General features: G+C 51.7%; 2 protein-coding genes across 2 annotated transcripts; both read left to right on the top strand.

Annotated features, from left to right (window-relative positions):
* Positions 1–2863: 2863 nt before the first annotated feature.
* Positions 2864–7998, top strand: RSRP1 (arginine and serine rich protein 1). The gene is made up of 5 exons (XM_062190654.1): positions 2864–3051; positions 3210–3722; positions 5301–5452; positions 7006–7089; positions 7568–7998. Exons 2-5 carry the CDS (start codon positions 3257–3259, stop codon positions 7682–7684), a joined length of 819 nt encoding a protein of 272 aa, XP_062046638.1. The 5' UTR covers positions 2864–3051; positions 3210–3256; the 3' UTR covers positions 7685–7998.
* A 5986-nt stretch (positions 7999–13984) lies between these two features.
* On the top strand, positions 13985–20186 carry SYF2 (SYF2 pre-mRNA splicing factor). Its single transcript, XM_062190653.1, has 7 exons — positions 13985–14062; positions 14286–14393; positions 14734–14859; positions 16535–16652; positions 17023–17113; positions 18569–18667; positions 19379–20186. Exons 1-7 carry the CDS (start codon positions 14036–14038, stop codon positions 19542–19544), a joined length of 735 nt encoding a protein of 244 aa, XP_062046637.1. The 5' UTR covers positions 13985–14035; the 3' UTR covers positions 19545–20186.
* The last annotated feature ends 2995 nt before the right edge of the window (positions 20187–23181 follow it).

Raw genomic sequence — 23181 nt, 5'->3', positions numbered from 1 at the left:
CGGGTGCAGGGGCCCAAGGACTTGGGCCATCTTCCACTGCTTCCCCAGGCCATAGCAGAGAGCTGGACTGGAAGTGGAGCAGCCGGGACTAGAATCAGCACCCATATGGGATGCTGGCGGTTTAGGCCAGGGCTTTAACCTGCTGTGCCATAGCGCTGGCCCCTCTACCACAGCTTTGATCATGCTAGCAACGTCTTAATTAAAAGGCAGAGGCCTCAGAGGTGTTGAGTTCTTCTTATGCTTTGAATGTCTCCTGGGATTAGCTTGGACCTACCCAGGTAGTTCAGGAAAATCTCACCTCCAGATCCCTGTCCAGGTGACAGCCACAAGTTCTGGGGGATCAGGGCGTGGCCACCTCTGGCGGGCCATGAGACGTACATGTCTAAGAGTCACATTCTCAGATGGGAGGGATTGCAAAGATGTCGTTTTTGCCTTTTAAATTGGCCTCCAAGTTCAGAGCTCCGTGCTCTCACAGCTGACGCTGGACTTCTGTGTGAGGGAAGTCGACACTCTAGAGAGACCAAGTGAAGACATAAAGGCACTGGCATCCCTTGCAAACCTTAGCTGTGGCAGACCGCGCATGAGCGGCAAACCCAGCATCCCGTGCAGGGGCGAAGCTGCTTCCCACTGGGTTCCCAGCACGGACTTCCTATACTTCCTGTCCCCCTTTACTCATCACCGACAGCTCCAACTCTACCACCAGCAGTTGTCTTTTAAAATGTTTTCATTATATTTCCTCTAACGTGATCCTTCTTCCACCACTCTTCAGCCTGAAGCTCATGATATGGTCAGTCCACTCACACAGAGGACTTTGAGCCACGGTTCCTGGCAGCCAGCTCCCCGTCTCGCTTACTTAAAAGAACATTCAGTGGGGCCGGCGCTGTGGCGTAGTGGATAAAGCCGCTGCCTGAAGTGTGGGCATTCCATATGGGCGCTAGTTCGAGTCCCGGCTGCTCCACTTCTGATCCAGCTCTCTGCTATGGCCTGGGAAAGCAGTAGAAGTTGGCCCAAGTCACTGGGCCTCTGCAGCTACATGGGAAACCTGGAAGAAGCTCCTGGCTTTGGATTGGCACAGCTCTGGCCGTTGTGGCCAATTGGGGGGTGAACCGGCAGATGGAAGACCTCTCTCTCGCTCTGCCTCTTCTCTGTGCAACTCTTTCAAATAAATAAATAAATCTTTAAAAAAGAATTTCAGAAAGAAACATTTCCTGGGCCGGCGCTACGGTAAAGCTGCCATCTGCAGCTCTAGCATCCCATATGGGCGCCGGTTCTAGTCCCAGCTGCTTCTCTTCTGACCCAGCTCTCTGCTATGGCCTGGGAAAGCAGTGGAAGAAGGCCCAAGTCCTTGGGCCCCTGAACCTGCTTAGGGAAACCTGGAAGAAGCTCCTGGCTCTGGCTTTGATCAGCGCAGTTCCGGCCTTTGCAGCCATCTGGGGAGTGAACCAGTGGAGAGAAGACTCTCTCTCTCTCTGTAACCCTTTCAAATAAATAAATAAATCTTTTTTTTTTAAAAAAAAAAAAACGCACTTGCACTTGCTCTCCTCACAGAAGCGAGTTCAGTCAGCAGCTGATTCACATTTTTCAAGTTTCATTACAATGCTTGTGTTAGGTAGAAGTCAGATATGAGCTTAAGTATGTGTGACAAAGGCCTACGGAGACATTTGGGTCCAGCATCTGCATCTCAAAGTTATCCCAATAACGTTTCAGGGGCAGCCCAGTGTTCCCATCCTGCCCTGCTCCTTCTACCGAGTAATCTGCCTGGTGGGGGTCCCCGCCCCTTCTGCCTGATAATCTGCTAGGTGCAGCCCAGTATCTGCACTTCAGACGCGCCCAGCCACCCTTCCTCTGAGGCTCCTCTAAGGCGGGGCGACGCCAGTCAGGCTCCCCCTGTCTGATAACTTCAGGGACTCAGATCGGAGTTTTTCTACTTACATCCAAAAAGTCCTTTGTTCCAAGAGGAGCAGAGGTGGGGAAGCAAGACTCATCTTAAAATCCCCCCGCCTCAACCGGACTGCGCGCTCAGCCCTCTGCCTCTCTGCTGAGCCGCCCGCCTGGCCTGGTCAGGTGTATTCTCTCCACTCAACCATGTACCTCGCTCTCCCCCAGTCCGATTGACTGGCCACTCTCTCTCTCAGGTTCTGTCTGGAGAGGTGCCCGTCTGTCCTTACGGATGTCCCTCCCCTAATAAACCTTGCTATTTTACCTTCCACTACTGTCTCACGCCTGAATTCTTTCTTGCGCGAAGAACCCTGCCGTTCTCCGGTAACACTTGGAATGTGCCCTATTTCTATAATCCTGAAAACTAGCAAATCGTCATTATCTAATCACCAACGTCAACCCAACCCCTTAAAGGCCAATTATGGGGTCCCTGCACTGTCTGAGTTACCTCTATCAGCTAACACGTGCAACTTTCAGAGAGGAACCCTGCACTTCCATGAACCCTGTGATGTCGCGGGGTCTGGCCGCGGTCGCCGCCCCCTGCAGCCACGGGGGCCAGGAGAGCGCCCAGGGCACAGCCCAGGTCTACAGCTGCCGGGAGGGTGCCGCCATGGGCAGCCGGCGGCAGGGTCTCCCCTCCTGCCATCCCCCGCCAGGCACTCGGGCCCGCATCTGCCCTGGGCGTCACGCCGCGCCAGACGGCGCCCCCAAGTCTAGACCGAGCCTGACGGAGCCCCCGGCAGCCCCGAATCAGAACCCGGGAACACGCCGCCGCACACCCGGATATCCTGGCGCCGAGCCCGGGACGCGCTGACGCATGCGCATCTTGGAGGCGAGGCGGTGGGCGGGGAAACGGGAGGGGCAAGGCGGCGGTTGGGCTAGAGGCGAGCCACGCCCACCGCGCTAACGTCTGTGCGCATGCGCCGGCCTCGGGTTTCTGGTACTTTCGTCGCGCCTGGGGGACGTCCGGCTCAGTTGGCGTCAGGACTTCGCTGTGGTAGTTTGCCACGTTTTTGGGAGTAGGCGCTAAAGGCGCAGCTTCGTCCCGACCTTCGAAAGAAAGGCTGGCCTTAGCCTTTCTTCCGGCCCTGAGGGAGGCGGCGACCGCCGGCCGTAAGTTTCCCGCAGTTCCGTCGGGTGGGGGGCAGCGTTTCGCGGTAGCGCCTTGGGGCCGAGCGAGGCCTCGGGGCTCGGCAGCTTCCGGGGCGGGCGCCCGGCCCCGCCCCCACTTCCGGCCGCTGAGTTGTTTTCCTGTGTCTCGTTCCCTCCAGGCTTGAGTTTCAGGGAAGAGCTGCGCTCTTCAGACCGCGGGGGCGAGATGTCCGGCTACGTGAGCGCGCTGTGGCCCGGCTCGCCGCAGGACAAGGGCTCGCCGGCCAGCTCGGGCCGCTCCAGCCGCTCGTCCTCCGGCAGCTCCCGCCCGGCCTCCCGCCGCTCGAGCCGGTCGTCGTCGGCGGGCCGCAGCCGCTCCCGCTCCCGCTCCCGGAGGCGCCACCAGCGGAAGTACCGGCGCTACTCGCGCTCCTACTCGCGCAGCCGCTCGTGGTCGCGCAGCCGCCGGCGCGGGGACCGGCGCCGGGCATCGCCCCGCAGGCGCCCCGGGTCTCCGCGGCGGGGCCGCTCCCGCAGCCGCTCGCGCTCGCGGAGGTCGCCGCGCGGGCGCCGCCACTACGGCTTCGGGCGCACGGTGTACCCGGAGCCGCGCGGCCGGCGCCGGGCCCGATCCCGGTCCCGGTCCCGCACCAGGTCCCGCAGCAGGACCCCCTTCCGGCTGAGCGAGAAAGGTGGGCGTCGGTCGCGGAGGGGCGGGTCTGGGGGGCGCACGCGGGCTGGAGTGCGGTGCCCTTGGGCGCGGTGGGGGTTGATGGTTCGGGTGGAGGAGACGCTTTCTCCAGGCTGCTTGTTCTCGGCCTGGTCTTTTTTTAAAAAAAAAGTATTATTTGAAAGTTAGAGGAGAGGAGAGGCAGAGAGAGAACTTCCATCCGATGATTCGCTCCCCAATTACCACAACGGCTGGAGCTGCACCGATCCAAACCGGGAGCTGCTTCTGGTCTCCCACGTCGGTGCAGGGGCCCAAGGACTTGGGCATCTTCTGCTTTCCTAGGCCATAGCGGAGAGCTGGATCGGAAGTGGAGCAGCCAGGACTCGAACCAGTGCCCACATGGGATGCCAGCTCTGCAGGCCAGGGCGTTATCCCGCTGCGCCACAGCGGGGCCCAGGCATAGTCTTTTAAATGTGAATGATTTGCTTACCTATTCTAAGTTGCTACTAAAGTAACTACCAGGAATTTTCTTAGTTTCGCAGGTAGACAACTTTTCCATCTGCTGCCTCACTGCCCAGATGCTTACAACAGCCAGGCGGGCCGGGCCGTAGACCGGGGCCCAGAACCCAGAACCCAGTCTCCTCCGTGGGTGTCAGGGACCCCTCCTGCTTCCTCCTTAGCAGGGAGCTGGAAAAACTTGAACTTGGGTGCTCTGACACGTGATGGGGTTGTCCCAACTGGTTTAAAATTTTAGCTGCTGTGGCATAGCGTGTAAAGCCGCTGCTTGCTGTACCGGCATGCCATATGGGCGCTGGTTTGAGTCCTGGCTGTGCTGCCTCCGATCCAGCTCTCTGCTTTGGTCTGGGGAAGCAGTAGAGGATGGCTCAAGTCCTTTGGCCCTTGGACCCGCATTGGAGACCAGGAAGAAGCTCCTGGCTACAGATCAGCTCAGCTCTGGCTGTTGCAGCCATTTGGGGAGGGAACCAGTGGATGGAAGGCCTCTCCCTCCCTCCCCCTCTTCCTCTGCCTCTTTCTAACTGTGCCTTTCAAATACATGATCTTTAAAGAAAATTTTTTAGCTGCTCCCCAAATGTCTGTCCCTTAAATGAACTGTTGGATTGGGGAGGAGAGTACCAAAGGATTTTTTTAAAACTGGTTCCCAAATACCTGCCCCTTAAATATTTATTGAATTGGAGTAATACCAAAACATGTGTTTTAAAGTATCAGTAGTAAACAAAGTTGAATTGTGTAGTATTTTGTAACATGACTTTTGGTGTGGTAGGTGGGATTGTGGAATAGGAAAAAATTAGGTAACAAACTTAAGGAAGTGTGAATGTGGGCTTTGTTAGTAGTAGTATTGATCAAGAAATTGATATCAAAGGTCTGTTGTTTAAAAACTCTTAGGTTCAGAAATATTTGAAGAGAAAACAAAATAACAAGGTGGTTGTCAGAAGAACTGAAAACTAAGGTTTCACTGTGCCTGTGGAAAATAAAACACGCTTTTACACACCAGGATATAGCTGTTTTAAGTAAAACAAGCACATTTTGGGGAAACTACAGGATTAATAATAAAAAATGTGTTTTTTTGTTTGTTTAATAGATCGAATGGAGCTGTTAGAAATAGCAAAAGCCAATGCAGCGAAAGCTTTAGGAACAACCAACTTTGAGCTGCCAGCTAGTCTCAGAGCGGTTTTAGTAACCAAAGAAACAAGCCATGGGGCAGCCGTTTCAAATGATGGAGCGAAGCCTGAGGTAAGTACTCTGGGTTTACACGCAGACTCTTGAGAAAGCTGCTGCCAGAGAGGTTTCACTAGCTGTTTTGATTTACTTTGGACTGTCTCTCTTGGGAAGTCTGCCCATACATAATTCCCTAAAATTAGACGTGACCTAGACAGGATCGCACCCGTGAGAATGGGAAGTTAATGAACTTTACCTTCGGTAGACACGGTGTTAGTCATTTCACGACAGCGTTAATGTGTGGTAGCTGGGACTTCGGTGGTTTTTATTAAGTTTTTATAATTCCGGTCTTAACTCTAGTCTTCATATAATTCCGGTCCTAACTCTAGTCTGCAGGGTGTTTATCTGTAGCTTTCATTTGCAGCGTTGTTTTCCTGCACATCTGTATCCAACGTACAGTATAGTTTACCTGCTTTATTTCTGTCTTATAGAAATCATGAATGTGCTCTCCAGACATTGAGGAAGAAAATCTGTTGGTAATTGGTACATGGGCTAAAGCACCAGAGGTTTCCCTGAGTTTCCCTCAGACACTGAAAACTCGAGTTTCCTATTGGTAGATCCATGTGCATGCTAGAATCTGGGGCTGTATTTGCATATGGCACTCAAGACAGTCTTAAACTAAGCAGAGGTACACTCTGTAATGGCGGGGCATCTCTGCCACAGATGTCCCTTACGTAATGTATGCAATATATTCCAGATGTTTTGAGAGATTGCAGAAGAGGAGGCCTGCTTCACTTGAAGATAAGTCTATTATAATTCTCCAGAAATGTGCAGGGTGTGCATTGGCAGATGCACTGTACTTCCGAGTTAATTGTGTAAAATCAAAAGCTTTAAAATTAGTGGCTTTCAAAGCCCTAAGATAGAATTGGATAAAAGCCAGTTAATACGGTAAAGATACTACGACCAAGTGAGCCTGTCAGTGGAATCCAGATGTGAGTTTGTTTGGTATTAGTAGACAAGATCTTTTTTATTTTTAAGATTTATTTGAAAGTCAGAGTTAAGACAAATCTTCATGTGCTGGTTCATGACCAGGGCTGGGCCAGGCCAAAGTCTCAAAGCTTCAGGTCCCCCGTGGGGGTGGCAGAGGCCCGGGGACTTGGGCCTGCATCTGCTGCTTTCCCAGGCACATTAGCAGGGAGTTGGATCAGAAGTGGAGCAGCAGGGACTCAAACTGGTGCCCGTATGGGATGCTGGCAGTGTGGGCAGTGGCTTAACCTGCTGCACCACAGCACCAGCCCCCCAGGAGACAGGGTCTTAACTTCATTGCTTGTTCAGATGATTCAGTGCTCAACTGGCAGATGATTTAGTTTCTTGAAACTCATTACTTACTTCCTGGTATGACTTAAAAGTTATTAGAGTTTGAATAAAATGAGGAGCTGTGCCTAACACCTACTATTAAATCAGTGAAAAACAGAGTTCTCTGTTGAGGCTGTTAACTATTACAGTGTTAGGTCCGACTTGGTTTGTGTGTCTTATTGTACATTTATATACACTGGGGCTGGTTTTTATGCAGTACTTGTAAACTAGGAATATGTTTTTTAAAACTACTTGTCCTCTTGTTTCTGTAGGTGTCGGAAGAGCTGACAGAAGGTGGAACTAAGAAACTCGGTGAAAAGTCCTCTCAGCAAAGAAACATAGCTTTTAGCTCTAACGTAAGTGCATCCGAGAATTGACCGCTCAGGACCACTGCAGAGGGTTTGCTTTTGTCTCATCTTTGTTGTGAGAAGTTGGGAGTTGCTAAGCTCCTGAAAACAGGGTTTCCTGTAACTTGGCACCACTTTCACAGGTGACCGTCACAGGGGGCTCCACCTCACTTTCAGTGTTTGCTGTTAAATCCCCTTTTTAAAGTTGTTGGAATATTTTGAAAGGAAATCTCTGAATACTCATCAGTGAAAATGTCTTAAAATAAGGGCTTAGAAAGCACAGCCTCAGAACCGTCACACCTGTACATGTCTCTCTTCTCCGTGCTTTCTTGGCTTTACCATCCGGTTGAATCGAATTACAAGTGTGAGCCCATGCTTTGGATTTGGTTGACCTCTGGTTTCCTCAATGGATATATCTGATATGTTTGGTGAAAATAAATATATGAAATGTATCTTTGAGAAGCTGACTTAATTTTTCCTCTTGCAGAATTCTGTAGCAAAGCCGGTACACAAGTTGGCTAAAGCTGCTGCTGAAGAAGTGTCTTCAGGATCACCAAAGATAGATAAGAAGAAAAGCCCGTATGGACTGTGGATACCTGTCTAGAAGAAGGCTGACGGCTAAGATCGCCCAAAACTGCACTTTATTGCAAATTTGTTTTTAGTGTTATCCCATCCCTTTGAGTCATTTATAGTAATTGTTGTACACAAAAAACAGAAGTATTTAATAATTATCAAATATTAACATTCTAGGTTTCTCTTGCTTCATAGGAGAACTCGAATGGACCAGAGGTTACATACAGGTGGGAGCTTTGTACATACACTTGTAAATATTGTATAATACCAGCTACACAGAAGTGAAATTTGTAGGATGAAAATAAACTTTTGTATATTTGTTAATAAACTGATTTAATTATTTAATTCCTCTCATGATTCTTCATTTAACAGAGAAGCATATAAGATTTGTTTATTATTTTGAAAGAGTTAGGGAGACCTTCCATCTGCTGGTTCACTCTCCAGATGGCTGTAATGGCCAGGGCTGAGCCAGGCTGGAGCCAGGAGCCTCGTCCCGTCCGGGTCTCCCACTTGGTGACTACTGTAGGGAGAGGGTGCCGTGTAGCACTGCTGTGCTAGGTGGTGAGAGCAGCCTCCTCAGAGTCGCCCTGTGAGGTCAGCACGAGTTACTCCTACAACCAAGGCTACGTCCTAGCTCAGTGCAGCCATGCTAGAGGCCGGAAACAGCACCAGAATCCGCACTCTTAAAGTTCAAGTCCTTTTTGCAATAGAGTAGGCTATCAAGTTACATTGCCTCCCTGTTTCTCTTAGCCTTTTCTATGTCAGGTTTGATGTGCTTGGTTTACCACTGATACTGGTATAACTGGACAGCATTGTAATTGAGATTGGAACACTATGAGTCTTGTTATTAAATTCAGCATTAATAGGCCCATTCAGTAAAGTAAAAGCCAGTTTGCTTAAAGATCCATCTACTTGAAATGCAGGGTTAGCCCTTCTGGCTCACGCCCTGAATGGCTGCTGCAGCAGCTGGAGCTAGCCAGGAGCTTCCTCCAGGTTCTCCGGGTGGGTGGCAGGGGCCCAAGGACTGGGACCGTCCACTGCTTCTCCAGGTGCATGAGCAGAAAGCTTGATTGGAAGTGGAGCATCCAGGACTGGAGTTGGTTCTCAACGGGATGCCGGTGTCAGCAGCAGTTTAATTTGTGCCGTAACGCCAGGCCCAGTAAAAGCCAATTTTGTCTGAAAAGCACAAATCGGCACACACACATACCCAATCCCCCATCTTTCCTCTTGGGTCTTCTGCATGGGTCTCTAGGAACTTATTCTGATGGTCTTCTTTGGCTAGATATTCCTGAGAAGGGGGAAAAAACAACATTGGCTCTATCACTTAATTCCTTGGTTCCTTTTAAATCGGAGACCTAGAGACTGTTGTTTAGACTATACGTTGATCAGGGCAGGCACTGGTAAAGCCACGGCCTGCCACTCTGGTATCCCGTATGAGTGCCAGTTCGAGGCTCAGCTGTTTTGTTTCTGATACAGCCCCTTCTGATGCAGCTGGGGAAGCAGTGGAAGCTGGCCCAAGTGCTTGGGCTCCAGCACCCAGGTGGGAGACCAGAAGAAGCTGAAGCTCCTGGCTCCTGGCTTCAGCCTGGCCCAGCCCTGACTGTTGTGGCCATTTTGGGAGTGAACCAGCAGATGGAAGACCAACCGACCTCTCTACCTTTCAAATAGAAAACTATGATCAACTTTCAAAGAAAATTGTGTACATTTCTGTTTATAAGTAACACACTAAAAAATAGTTGTGGATAGATTATGTGTTAAAGTCCCTTCTCCCCTCCCTTCTGGGCTCAAGGCTGCCTGTTTTCCCACCTTCCTTGAACCGTGACAGACCAGGTGACTAAAGTTCTGAACAGAACACAAGTGGAAGTGCCGAGGCTTGCTCTCGCACTCTAGACCGTAGCTGCAAGTGTACACTCGCCTTCTGGGTAGAACTTGTAGCTACTTAGTACCTAGTAACTACCTGGCAGCTGCCAATCATGTACTTGCAAATGGCAGAGTAATTGAATACTTGCATGGAACAGACCTACCCCTCCAACTTGGGCCGTTCACCAGGGAACATGAGAGATTACTGAACTTTATCATTTTATTGCTAGAGCTTCTGTCATCGTAGCTTAGCCCTGTGCCCGATTAGCCAATGCTTATGCAACTCTAAGGGCGCTCAGGCACTGTTCTGAATGTTCCACACACTGTGTTCTCATCCTGTGCATTTCGTTCTTGCCGGAGACAGCCTCTGTGAGACATTTAAATCCACAGCTGTGAGAATGGCAGCATTGTGTTTTCTGTCATCTTCATTCCAAATGAGCTTTTCTAACTTAGAGTTGCAGGAAACTTAAGTCTTTTATCTGCATAACTTCCTGTGATTTAGTTTTCAGCTTCATTCTACCATGACACAAAATTTGTTACTATAGACAAAAAAATCCAAAGAGATGTTACCTGTGTCCTGTGGGCCAGGCAAAGCAGGGTTTGCATTTTCTCCCGAGAGGCATGGAAGCCACTGGAAGATGCTGTATGTGTGTGTGGTGGGGATGGGAAGCCACTGGAGGATGCTGTGTGTGGTGGGGTGTGAGGCGGGGACAAACGACTGCCTAAACCTTTGGGCTTGGTTGTCCTGCCTTCAGGGAACAGTGTGGCAGTGTGGCAGGAGCAGTGTTTGGGATTAAGGGACCTGAGCAGTTCCCTTAGCCTGGGAGGAAACAAGGCTTCCCACAGGCTGAGCTGCACTGAGCAGACCTGGTTGAGAGGACGCTGGAGGGTCCACTGAAAGCGATCCTGATTAGGTCGAAGGTGAGTGTCAGCCACTAGCGGGTCTTCACACCTTGAGAAACCCATTTTAACAGCTTCTCGGTCTCCAGTGGGGTTAGGAGACACCTTCAGAATGTAGCCAGCAAAGCCAGCAAAGCCCACACTGAAACTCTAGAAAAAAACCAGAACCCCCACAAATCTCACAACCTCCATAAAATAATCATTAATACAAAAAATGGAAAGAATCTGTGGATTTTAAAAAGTTAAAAAACCAAAAGCATTTGAAATAGGAATATTAAATGATAATTTAAGGAAAAACACTGAACCAACCCAACTCCCTTGTGGTTGATGAAGTTCAAAAGTTTCTAGGTCACAAAGTTAGTGGTAGAATTAGGCCGAGAATACAAATTGATTCTCAACTGTGTTTCGTCTCTAAATGCTTTTAAAATTTGTTTCTTAAAGATTTTATTTGAAATGCAAACTTAACAGAGAGACGGGGAGAGGTCTTCCATCCACTGTTTTACTCCCTAAATGGCTGCAACAGCCAGGGCAGGGCCAGCCAGGAGCCAGGAGCTGCTTCCGGGTCTTCCACATGGGTGCAGGGGCCCAAGCACTTGGGCCACCCTCCACTGCTTTTCCAGGTGCATTAGCGGCTTTACCTGCTATGCCACAGTGGCAGCCCCTCTGTAACTATTTTAATCTCTTAAACATAAGCACAGTATCATCACAATGCCCAAATAATTCTTTTGTATCAAATATCCTACCAGTGCTCATGTTTTCCTGATGATCTCATAATGTTCATTATTTTTAGTTTGAACTCCTATTCAAACAAGGTCCATATGTTGTAATTAATCATTATATCTGTTAAGCCTTCTTTTAATCTATAGGTTCTCCCCATTTTTTTTAACCCCATGTTTTTTTCTGTGTGGGAAAAGGGGGTGGGCTGGAAAAGCAGCTGTCCTATAGTTTCCCAAAGTGGGTTTTGCTAGCTGCCTCTGTATCACGTGCTTTAACGTACTCCGTGGCCACCGTATTTCCTGCAAGGTGACCATCAGAAGCAGGGGCTTTACCATGTAGGCCGCATTGATTTTTAGCGAGGCTACTGTATAGGAGGCTGGTGCCATGCCCTCTCCCAACAGACACTGTCTCTGCTTTCCTCTCTTTCAGTGGTGGTAGCCGTCCAGGGGCTCAGTGGGAGGCAGAGGTGACACCTTGATTACATCACAGCTTCACATTGCATCGGCTTCTGTGCGTTCTGTCAACACTATGTTCTGGGGCCGCGCTGTGGCGTAGCTGGTAAAACCACTGCCTGCAGTGCCCGCATCCCTTATGGGTGCTGGTTTGAGTCCCTGATGCTCCACTTCCACTCCTGCTCTGCTAACGTGTCCGGGAAAGCAGTGGAAGATGGCCCAGGTCCTCAGGCCCCTGCACCTGTGTGGAAGACCCGGAAGAAGCTCCTGGCTCCTGATGGGCACAGCTCTGGCTGTTGTGGCCATTTGGGGAGTGACTCAGTGATGGGAGATCTCTCCCCCTCTCTCTGTAATTGTGCCTTTCAGATAAGTAAGTAAATCTTTAAAAAAAAAAAAAAAAAACCACAGCTACTGTATATTCTTTGTACAGTATTTCAGGTAAGTTAAATGTCTGGTCGTCTGTTTAGATTTTTTGGCCCATGCAGCTCACCACTGTCCCCATATTGCGCAGTACCCTTGTGTCCAGTTGCAGCTGCTGCTTGCTGACCTCCTGCCCCAACAAGGACTTCCTTTTCCCCTTGTTCCCTTCCCATTGTTCCAGAGTTCCCGGCGTGTCACCTTGGTCTTCTCGGCACTTCTGAGGTCCTTCCTCCCTCGCGTGGCAGTTCTGAGCCGTGGGGTAGTTGTTGGCTACAGGCCTTCCCTTGCTTCCTGCTCTGTCCGCTCCCTCATTGGTTGTCCCCCAACCAAGGGCAGCAGCGCAGTTTGGGATGAGTGACCAGCTCACTGTATGAAGACAAATACTCTTCCCCATCTCCAGTTCTAGGGTCATCCTCCTCACCTGGGTTGATGGGAGAAGTAGGGAGAGGAGATTTTCAAAATCCTAGTCCAGGGGCCGGTGCTGTGGCACAGTGGGTAATGCCGCAGCCTGCAATGCCGTCATCCCGTATGGGTGACTGCTGCAGTCCCGGCTGCAACAATTCCGATCAGCTCCCTGCCATGGCCTGGGAAAGCAGTGGAAGATGGTCCACGTGCTTGGGCCCCTGCACCCACATGGGAGGCCCAAAGAAGCTTGCCCGCTCGCTCACTCTGTGTGTGTGTGTGTGTGTGTCCCTATCTATAACTCAGCCTTTCAAATAAACAATATTTTTGTCTGATGCGGTTGGAGAATTTAATGTGCATTCAGGTTCACACAGTGCAGTGGGGGCACACACGGCTCCCAGGCCACCCCCTGGGAGAAGAGGAAGGTGCTGCTGGCTGCTGCACCTGCCACGCACAAAATAAACCTTAAAAAAAAAAAAAAAAAAATCAATCTGGTCCAGGAGCCCTTCCCAGCCCTGGCCATTGCGGCCATTTGGGGAGTGAACTGCGGAAGGAAGACCTTTCTCTCTCTCTCTCTCTCTCTCTGTAACTCTACCTCTCAAATAAATAAAAATCTTGGGGCCGGCGCTGTGGTGCAGCGGGTTAACGCCCTGGCCTGAAGCACCGGCATCCCATATGGGCGCCGGTTCGAGTCCAGGCTGCTCCTCTTCCGATCCAGCTCTCTGCTGATGGCCTGGGAAAGCAGTAGAGGATGGCCCAAGTGCTTGGGCCCCTGCACCCATGTGGGAGGCCTGGAAAAAGCTCCTGGCTCCTGGCTTCAGATCTGCGCAGCTCCGGCCGTTGTGGCCAACTGGGGAGTGAACCATCGGATGGAAGACCTCTCTCTGTCTCGCTCTGCCTCTCCTCTCTCTGTGTAACTCTTTCAAATAAATAATTAAATCTTAAAAATAATAAAAATCTTAAAACCAAAACCCTGAAATGCACCACCTCATTCGTGAGCCATTTCATCGCTGTGCGGCTGTATCGAAGACGACCACAAACAGGCAATCTTTCATCACGTATTCGGACTGAATTATTCACAAACTTCATGTTTAATGCTACGCCCGCACCAGCTGGGGAGTATTTTCCGTCTCTACAGCTCTCCGAGTGGTCGGCGCCCCGGATTTCTCTGACGAGGCAACCTCGGCCCTGTGACTGGTTCTGAGCCCGTGGGCCTGCCGGACCCGGGCGGGACGGCGCACAGGAAGGATCGCTAACACTGTCACGCGGCGGGGCGGTCCGGGAAGCCGGGCCTCCTCTCGGAGGAGGTGACACTGGCTCAGTGCTGAACGGGAAGCACAGCGCGGACCCACTTCCCACCAGGCTCCATTCGGCCATTCTTCGCCGACCACCCTCTTCCGAGCCTTTGCCCCGCCCTCTCTTCCTCCTCCCCTTCCGGTTCTGGCCTCCTTAGCCCTCTGCGGCTGCGCACGGCCCTGCCCAATCGAAAACCTCGCACCGCTTGAAGGGGCAGCGATTGGCCCTGCGTTCCCGAGGCTGTCGGGAAGGGGCGGGGCTTATCAGACGAGGCTTTCCAAAGGCTGACGGAAGTGTCCGGAGTTGTTGCCGGAAGTGGGAAGAGAAAGGTTGTAATGGCGGCTGCGGCTGAAGTCCAGAAGGTGAGTGCCAGCGCCGTACCCAGGAGGTTCTGTTAACGGAGTCAGGAGGGGATGGAGAGGCCGGAGGCGGAGGCGGAGGCGGAGGTGGAGGCGAGGCCTGGGCGACGGGCTGGGGAGGCGCCAGACCCTGGAGTCGGGTCGCCGGTGGAGGGCCCCACCCGTCCTGGGCTGTCCCGGGGGAAGCCAAGCCGGCCCCGCCTGAAGCTAGTTCTCCTCGCTGCAGGTGCCGGTGGACAGCGCCGAGGAAGGGGCCCTGACGGCAGCCGAGGAGCTGGCGGCCCAGAAGCGCGAACAGAGACTGCGCAAATTCCGGGAGCTGCACCTGAAGCGGGTGAGTGTCCCGGGGCCCGCTCGCACTGTCACCTGCCCGGGCCCTTTGCGTGTTGTTGGGGGACGAGGAAGACGCCGCGCCGCGCTGGAGCATCCCGCGAGCGGCCACTGCAGTCGCCCCGAGACCTCTGGGGAGTGCGCCTTGGCGCTGCCGCCCTCGCACCCCGATCTGCCTGTCTCTCTCAGGTTTGCACGTGTGTTCCTAGTAGCGTTGCTGCTCGGTGGGCTCGGTTGGCCAGACGCGGGCGGAAGCTTCCCCGTGTCGCTGTCCGTCTCGGAGGTGATCCGCGAGCCCCGCGGACGGCGTGCGGGCTCAGCCTCTGCTGTGTTTTCGCTTCTAGAACGAAGCTCGTAAGTTAAACCACCAGGAGGTTGTGGAAGAAGATAAGAGACTCAAGTTACCGGCAAACTGGGAGGCCAAGAAGGCTCGTTTGGAGTGGGAGCTTCAGGAGGAAGAAAAGAAAAAGGTTGGGAGTCTGTCGCTGTCGGCGGGGTTTCTTCCTTCTCTTGTATGAGCCGGGAGGCCGTGGGGGCCGCGGATGCGGGCGTGGCGGTGCACGGCGGGAATTGAAACCTGGCTCTGTCCTTTGGTAGCTGTTCAAACTTTTGGGGGGAGGGTTTTTTTCTTAATGCTTATTTTTAAAGATTTTAATCTACTAGGGGCCGGCGCCCTGGCTCACTTGGTTAATCCTCTGCCTGCGGCGCCGGCATCCCATATGGGTGATGGGTTCTAGTCCCGGTTGTTCCTCCTCCAGTCCAGCTCTCTGCTGTGGCCTGGGAGGGCAGTGGAGGATGGCCCAGGTGCTTGGGCCCTGTACCCACATGGGAGACCAGGAGGAAGCGCTGGCCATAGCGGTCATTTGGGGAGTGAACCAACGGAAGGAAGACCTTTCTCTCTGTTTCTCTCACTGTCTATATCTCTACCTGTCATTAAAAAAAAAAAATTCTTTTTTTTCTTAATCTACTTTAATCTACTTGAAAGGCAGAGCGAGAGTTAGAGGTATGTGCTGTTCACTCCTCAAATGCCCTCACAGCCAGGCCCGGATCAGGCTGCAGCGGGAGACTGGAGCTCTGTCCGGGTCTCGCACGTGGGTGATGGGGCCCAGGCACTTGAGCCGGCATCTGCTGCCTCCCAGGATGCACCAGTGGAAAGCTGGACTGGAGGGAGGAGCAGGGACTCGAGCCACCAGTGCAGCCAGGGATGTGGGTGTCCCACGCTGTGGCTTAGCGCCTCAGAGCCCGCGGGTGAATTATTTAATCTCTTCATATCTTCATTCCCTCATCTATAAGAAAGGGATTATAATCTTAGTTACATGAGTTACTTATGAATTAAACGAGTTACTGCATACAGGACATTTAAAATGGTCTGGGGGCTGGGGCCGTGGCGTAGTGGGTAAAGCTGCCGCCTGCAGTGCCGGCATCCCATATGGGCGCTGGTTTGAGTCCCGGCCGCTCCACTTCCAATCAGGTTCTCTGCTTGTGGCCTGGGAAAGCAGTAGACGATGGCCTAGGTACTTTAGGCCCCTGCACCTGTATGGGAGGCCCAGAAGAAGCTCCTGGCTTCAGATCAGCACAGCTCCAGCTGTTGTGGCCATTTGGGGAGTGAACCAGCAAATGGAAGACCTCTCTCTCTCTGCCTTTATATAACTTTTCCTATCAAACAAATAAATAAAAATCTTTAACAAAGCAAAACAGGGTGTGATGGATGTGGTAAAGAATTCTCATATGCTCTCTTTTACACACCCTAGCGGATTCCCAAGTTTCCTTCAAGTATGAGTCATTATTTTAAAAGTGTTACTTGATGTCTGTATTCGATATTTCTTGATTTAAACTAGATAATTACCTGTAACGTAATTGTAGGTATCAGCTGTTTCTTCTTGAGACAAAAAGGGAGGCAGAGAGAGAAAGAGGGCTCCTCTCTGTGGTCCACTCCCCCAGCGCCTGAAGCTGCTGGGGCTGGGAGCTCACCCAGGTCTCCGTATGGGGGCCAGGAGCCAGCCACGTGCGTCCTCGCCAGCTGCCTCCTAGATGCGTGTGAGCAGGAATGAGTCAGGGGAGGAGCTGGGACTCGCACCCAGGTGCTCCGAGTGAGATCCGGTGTCCCACGGTGTCTCTACTGCCGGCTCCTTTTCCTCTTTGTAGGAGTGCGCAGCCAGGGGGGAAGACTATGAGAAAGTGAAGTTGCTGGAGATCAGTGCAGAGGATGCAGAGAGGTGGGAGAGGAAAAAGAAGAGGAAGAACCCGGATCTCGGATTTTCAGGTATGGTTGACGCTGCTTGAGCGTGAGCATTGCGCTGGCCTGGGAGATGAGCGCGGCGCTCAGTGTTGCTGGCGTGGACAAAGGATGTGCACCTTGAGCTTCTTTCGTGAGAACCTGAGAGGCCTGAACCCACGAAAAATGCAAATATTGCTCATTGGGCAGAGTGAAGAAAAAAAACCCAGACAGTTGGATCCGTTTATGTTTTGTGGTAAAAATTAATCCAAGTATGTTTGTCAGTATCTTTAGGATAGCGGCTGTGCACAGGTTAGTGCCTCATGCACGTGTTAGTTAATAACGTTGGTGTTTTAGCTCCCTCAGAGAAGTAGTACCCACAAGGAATCATTATCTCTGGGTCTCATTTTATTTTTAGATTATGCTGCTGCCCAGCTACGCCAGTATCATAGGTTGACCAAGCAGATCAAGCCTGACATGGAGACGTATGAGAGACTGAGAGAGAAGCAGTAAGTTGCTAAGTTTCCATTCCAAGGCAGTGTGTATGTGTTTGTGTGTGTGGGGTGTCTGTCTGCCTGTCTGTCTCCCTCCCATCCCCATTTCAATGGTGAGGTTTGGGCTAGCCTCAGCTATGGTGAGGTCTGGGCTAGCCTCAGCTAAGAGGGCCTCCATTCACTGCACGGCAGTTCATGCTGAGCACCTCTTTCTTTCTGGCCGGGCATTCCAAGACAGGGCGAGTGGCCAGCCCAGATTATCAGTTACGTAGACGCTGTTGCAGGAGGCAGCTGCTTCGGTGCGGCCTGGCTGAATTCATGTGCAGGAACAGTTAGTGAATATCTTGGGTGTTGTGGGCCATGTAACTGCTCGCCTGTGCTGCTTCAGTGTGAAGGTGGCGGCCGTAGAGGACACCAGTGAGTGGGTGTGACTGTGTCCCAGTGACACAGGTGGTGAGGGGTGGGCATCGTGGGGCAGTGGGTTAAAGCACTGTGTCCCGGAGCAGCGTGGTCTCAGTCCCTGCTGTGCACTTCCGATCCAGCATCCTGCGTGTGCCCGGGAGGCAGCGGATGACGGCTCAAGGCCTTGAGTTCCTGCCACCCATGTGGGAGCCCTGGCTTCGGCCTGGCCCAGCCCCAGGTGTGGAGGGCACTTGGAGAGTGAGCTAGTGGGTAGGAGATCTCTCTCTCTGTCTCTCACTCTACCTTTCAAATAAACAAAAAAACCCTGCCACCAGCAGGTGGTGGGCTGTAGTAGCAAATCCCCGCTTTTGAGGAGAGGAGACTTGAGCTTAGAAGTGTAATCCCAAGTTTGTTCCTCATTTTTTTGGCTTTGGTGAGCCTGTGGCCTCTGGCCGTTGGCTCGTTCACCAGTGCAAAGAAGGGGTGGAAGGAGAAGGGTGGAGGTGAGGAAGGGTGGGGGTGGGGAAGGGGTGTGAGGAGAAGGGTGGGGGTGGGGAAGGGTGGGAGTGGATTGCTTTGGTCCTTTCTAGTTCTGTATTTCCTTTTTTTTTTTTTTTTTTTTGACAGGCAGAGTGGATAGTGAGAGAGAGAGACAGAGAGAAAGGTCTTCCTTTTTGCCATTGGTTCACCCTCCAATGGCCACTGTGGCAGTGCATCGTGCTGATCCAAAGCCAGGAGCCAGGTCCTTCTCCTGGTCTCCCATGCGGGTGCAGGGCCCAAGGACTTGGGCCATCCTCCACTGCCTTCCCGGGCCATAGCAGAGAGCTGGCCTGGAAGAGGGGCAACCGGGATAGAATTCGGCGCCCCGACCGGGACTAGAACCTGGTGTGCAGGCGCTGCAAGGCGGAGGATTAGCCTGTTAAGCCACGGCGCCAGCATGTATTTCCTTTTTTAAAAACCGTTGAGGTGGGGTCCAGTATCTATTCTCTCTCGCTGTGAGCAGGGGTCTGTGTGAATGTCGGGTGGTACTTGTCGCGGTACCGGAAGGCTGTTTTGCTGTCGTTCCAGCGGAGAAGAGTTTTTCCCGACATCCAACAGTCTGCTGCACGGCACACACGTGCCCTCCGCGGAGGAGATCGACAGGATGGTCACCGACCTGGAAAAACAGTGAGTACCAGCGGGGCAGCCCGCGAGGTCACACGCGGATGACGCCGTGGGCGTAGGATGTGCTCTGAGTGATAGCGGACACAGCAAGTGTGGGTGGAGTCCCTGGGGTTTGGAGCAGAGATGCTGAGCACTGGAGAAGTTGAATTGAAGGGGGGAGGTCTGGAGAAGACTGTCAGTGTTCGGCTTTAACAGTGATTCCACTGTTTGATTTGAAGAAGCAAGAATGTTCTAGTTAATGTGCCAAAGTTGTCTCCACGTTTTTGACCCTGATGGATGTGCGTGTTAGGTAGAACAGAGTGAGTCTACACATGGGGGTTAGCCAGGTCTGGCACGTACTGGCCCCCTGCACAATGGCCGTTCAGTGTGTTCTACAGGCTCTGTACCGGGCATGGTTGTTACGGTGGGTACGGTTACTGTAATGGTGATCTCTGGTGCCACCGGTGGGTACGGTTACTGTAATGGTTACCTCTGGTGCCACTTCAGTGTGCAGATCCCAGCACTGCAGCGGTGCTGGTGCAGGAGCGCTCTGAAGATGAGTTTGTATTTGCCGAGTTTCACCATTCGTACCCAGGGGCACCCTGTTCATCAGCTTTAATCCCAGAACATCGTATTCCAGACGTACCGCTTCCATTCCTCACTGTTGAGCTGTACTGCATTAGGATAAAGAAGAAGACAGTTTTGATTTTGTGAATTATGTTGTTCTTCCTCTAGAATTGAGAAGCGAGACAAATACAGCCGGAGACGTCCGTACAACGACGATGCAGATATCGACTACATTAACGAGAGAAACGCCAAATTCAACAAGAAAGCCGAGAGGTTCTATGGGAAGTACACGGCCGAGATCAAACAGAATCTGGAAAGAGGAACAGCTGTTTAACCCCTTCAGGAACTGTTTTATAAACTTGGCCGTGGGGCGGAGGTCTCTGCCACCAGATTGAGTTTGCTGTGAACCCAGAACCTGGTCTCTGCCTTCCCACTCAGCACTTAGAAATAAATGTTTTTTCTTAAACATACATGTCCATGTATATTTCCACATTTTTGTGCTTGGATATGAGATGTATTTCTTGTAGTGAAGTTATTTTGTAAAAATATACTTTGTATAAATCCTAATTATATTTTTTAATGTATTTTAAATGTATAAAACTGTTCAATCCCTGAAGCATTTTGGGTTTAAGATTGCTGGTGGGGCCAGTGCTGTGGCATAGTGGGTAAAACCGCCACCTGCAGTGCCAGCATCCCATATGGGCGCCGGTTCTAGGCCCAGCTGCTCCACTTCTGATCCAGCTCTCTGCTGTGGCCTGGGAAAGCTGTAGAAGATGGCCCAAGTCCTTGGGCCCCTGCACCCGCTTGAGAGACCCAGAAGAAGCTCCTGGCTACTGGCTCCTGGTTTTGAATTGGCAAGGCTCTAGCCGTTGAAGCCAACTGGGTAGTGAACCATCGGATGGAAGACCTCTCTCTTTCTGCCTCTCCTTTTTTCTCTGTGTAACTCTTTGAAATAAATAAATCTTTTTAAAACAAAGATTGGTGCCAATATTCACAAAATAGTCACTGTACCATGAATATTACTGGGAATTTGACAGAATCCAAAGTTGGACCAGGGGAGCAAGTCACGGACCCTGAACCCACACCAGCTGCTGGAGGGCAGCTCCTATCTCTGCTGTGGCCACATGCGGCCAGGTTCAGGGAGAAGCAAGACCATCCTGTGAGTATCACCTTTCTAAAAAAGCAGTACAGTGCTTTGCAATAGAATCCTTAACAACGTTGTCATTTAAAACAGCTGTCTGGGGGCCAGCACTGTGGTATAGCAGGTAAAGCTGCTGCCTGTAGATCTGGCATCCTGTATGGGCACTGGTTTGAGTCCCGGGCGCTCCACTTCCAATCCGGCTCTCTGCTATGGCCTGGGGAAGCAGTTGAAGATGGCCCAACTCCTTGGGCCCTTGTACGTTTGTGGGAGACCCAGAAGAAGCTCCTGGCTTTGGATCAGCGCAGCTCCGGCCGTTGCAGCCATTTGGGGAGTGAACCAGTGGATGGAAGACCTCTGTGTAACTCTGCCTTTCAAATAAATCTTAAACCACAATTATCTGTGTGTATACACAAACACGCAGACGAGCTGGCTTTCCATACACACTGAAAAATTTATTGTAAGAAATTTCGACCATAGTCAAAAGAAGAGTAGTGCATGGCCAGCACCGTGGCTCAACAGGCTAATCCTCTGCCTTGTGGCGCCGGCACACCGGGTTCTAGTCCCGGTTGGGACATCGGATTCTATCCCGGTTGCCCCTCTTCCAGGCCAGCTCTCTGCTATGGCCCCAGGAAGGCAGTGGAGGATGGCCCAAGTCCTTGGGCCCTGCACCCGCATGGGAGACCAGGATAAGCACCTGGCTCCTGGCTTCGGATCAGTGCGACGCGCCAGCCGCAGTGGCCATTGGAGGGTGAACCAACGGCAAAAAGGAAGACCTTTCTCTCTCTCTCTCTCTCACTATCCACTCTGCCTGTCAAAAAAAAAAAAAAAAAAAAAAAAAAAGTAGTGCAATGAGTCCCAGCTAGCCGGTGCCCATGTTCAGTAATCAATTCACAGCCAATCTTGTTTCCTTTTCTATTTTTTTTTTTAAAACATTAATTTGTTTGAAAGAGTTTACAGAAAGGGGGAGACAGATCGTTCATCTCCTGGTTCACTCTCCAAAAGGCCATGACAGCAGGGGCTAGGAAGCCAGGAACTTCATCTGGTTCCTCATCTGGGTGCAGGAGCCCGAGCACTTGGGCTCTCTGCTGCTGCTTTCCCAGGTGCAGTAGCAGGGAGCTGGATTGGAAGTGGAGCAGCATCTGTATGAGCTGCTGGCATCGCTGGTGACAACGTGCTGCCTCACAATGCCAGCCCCAAACCACCCAGTACAGTCCTTTTGTATCTGGCTTCTTTCCCTCAGCATAGTGTCCTCAGGGGTCGTCCATATCGTAACAGGTGTCAGGATTTCCTTTTCTTTCTTTTCTTTGAGGCTGAGTGCCAGAGAAGGAGAGAGAGCTTCCATCAACTGGTTCACTCCTCAAGTGGCCACAACTGTCAGGGCTGGGCCAAGCCAAAGCCAGGAGCCTCTAACTACATCCGGGTCTCTCAAATGGGTAGCAGTGGCCCAAGCACTTGGGCCATCTGCTGCAGCTTTCCCAGACACACTAGCAGGGAGCTGGATTGGAATTGGAGCACCAGGACTGGAATTAGCGCTCATATGCTGTGCTGGCTTGGCAGCTGTTGGCTTAGCTTGCTGCCCCACAGCGCTGGCCCCTAATTCCAGAATTTAAATTTTTATTTGTTTAAAAGGCAGAGGGAGAAACAGACAAAGATCTATTCCATTGGTTCCCCCTCCATGTATGCACAGCAGCCAGGGCTAAGTCAGGCTGAAGTCGGGAGCCCAGAACCAACCTGGGTCTTGTAAGTGGGTGGCAGGGACCCACTACCTGAGCCACCACTGCTGCTTCCCAGGGTGTGCATTAGCGGCGAGTTGGAATCAGAAGCAGATCTGGGGCTCCATCCCAGGCACTCTTATATGGGAGGCCAGCGTTCCAAGCTGTGTCAACCACTGTGCCAGATACCCCCAACCCTGTTTTTTTTTATTTTTTTATTTTTTTATTTTTATTGTTTTTTATTTTTGACAGGCAGAGTGGACAGTGAGAGAGAGACAGAGAGAAAGGTCTTCCTTTTGCCGTTGGTTCACCCTCCAATGGCCGCCGCGGTAGGCGCGCTGCGGCCGGCGCACCGCGCTGTTCCGATGGCAGGAGCCAGGTGCTTCTCCTGGTCTCCCATGGGGTGCAGGGCCCAAGGACTTGGGCCATCCTCCACTGCACTCCCTGGCCACAGCAGAGAGCTGGCCTGGAAGAAGGGCAACCGGGACAGGATCGGTGCCCCGACCGGGACAAGAACCTGGTGTGCCGGCGCCGCAAGGCGGAGGATTAGCCTGTTAAGCCACGGCGCCGGCCCCCAACCCTGTTTTAAAATTTATTTGAACTCCCCCAAAACCCCAAAAAGAAATCTAGTACCCATTAAGCAATTACTCTCCGTTTGCCCCTGCCCCAGCCCTGGCAAGCATTCATCTGCTTGCTTTCTCTGTGGGCCAATGGCACCACTTAACTGGCTCCTTTGTGCCTCACCTTTCCTGTGAGTTGATAGCTGGGCCTGCAGGTGTGGTTAGAGTGGGGATGAGCACGTCATATAGTGTCCCCCACGCACTGGAAGGACAATTAACGTGGGCCTGCCTCCTGTGCTGTCAGCAGCTGCTGAGTGTCTCCTGGAGTCATCATCCATTAGGGGCTACTAAGTGGTGATATTCTAGCTCCATCCCTTCTTCATTTATTTCTGGAAGACTTCTCTACAGAGAAACGTCTCCTCTTCCATTGTGTGGTAACCTTGAGGTGCACTGTGGGTAGAAGTCAGCATGAATACTTAATTTTTTCTTTTGCTCTTCAGGTTTTTTTTTTTTTCCAAATAAACCTTTTATTTGAGGAATACAAACTTCATGTGTTTC

Source organism: Lepus europaeus, chromosome 5 (assembly GCF_033115175.1).
Source record: "Lepus europaeus isolate LE1 chromosome 5, mLepTim1.pri, whole genome shotgun sequence".
NCBI classification, from domain to species: domain Eukaryota; kingdom Metazoa; phylum Chordata; class Mammalia; order Lagomorpha; family Leporidae; genus Lepus; species Lepus europaeus.
This window is presented reverse-complemented; position numbering and strand designations above follow the sequence as displayed.

What these genes read in the sequence shown, in the direction of transcription:
- SYF2 (XM_062190653.1), top strand. Translation starts at nt 14,036, where the DNA reads ATGGCGGCTGCGGCTGAAGTCCAGAAG. An exon ending in CCCGGATCTCGGATTTTCAG is followed by an intron (nt 16,653 to 17,022) that starts GTATGGTTGACG and finishes TTTTATTTTTAG; the next exon opens with ATTATGCTGCTGCCCAGCTA. An exon ending in GAGAGACTGAGAGAGAAGCA is followed by an intron (nt 17,114 to 18,568) that starts GTAAGTTGCTAA and finishes CTGTCGTTCCAG; the next exon opens with CGGAGAAGAGTTTTTCCCGA.
- RSRP1 (XM_062190654.1), top strand. Translation starts at nt 3,257, where the DNA reads ATGTCCGGCTACGTGAGCGCGCTGTGGCCCGGCTCGCCGCAGGACAAG. An exon ending in CTTCCGGCTGAGCGAGAAAG is followed by an intron (nt 3,723 to 5,300) that starts GTGGGCGTCGGT and finishes TTTGTTTAATAG; the next exon opens with ATCGAATGGAGCTGTTAGAA. An exon ending in ATGATGGAGCGAAGCCTGAG is followed by an intron (nt 5,453 to 7,005) that starts GTAAGTACTCTG and finishes TTGTTTCTGTAG; the next exon opens with GTGTCGGAAGAGCTGACAGA.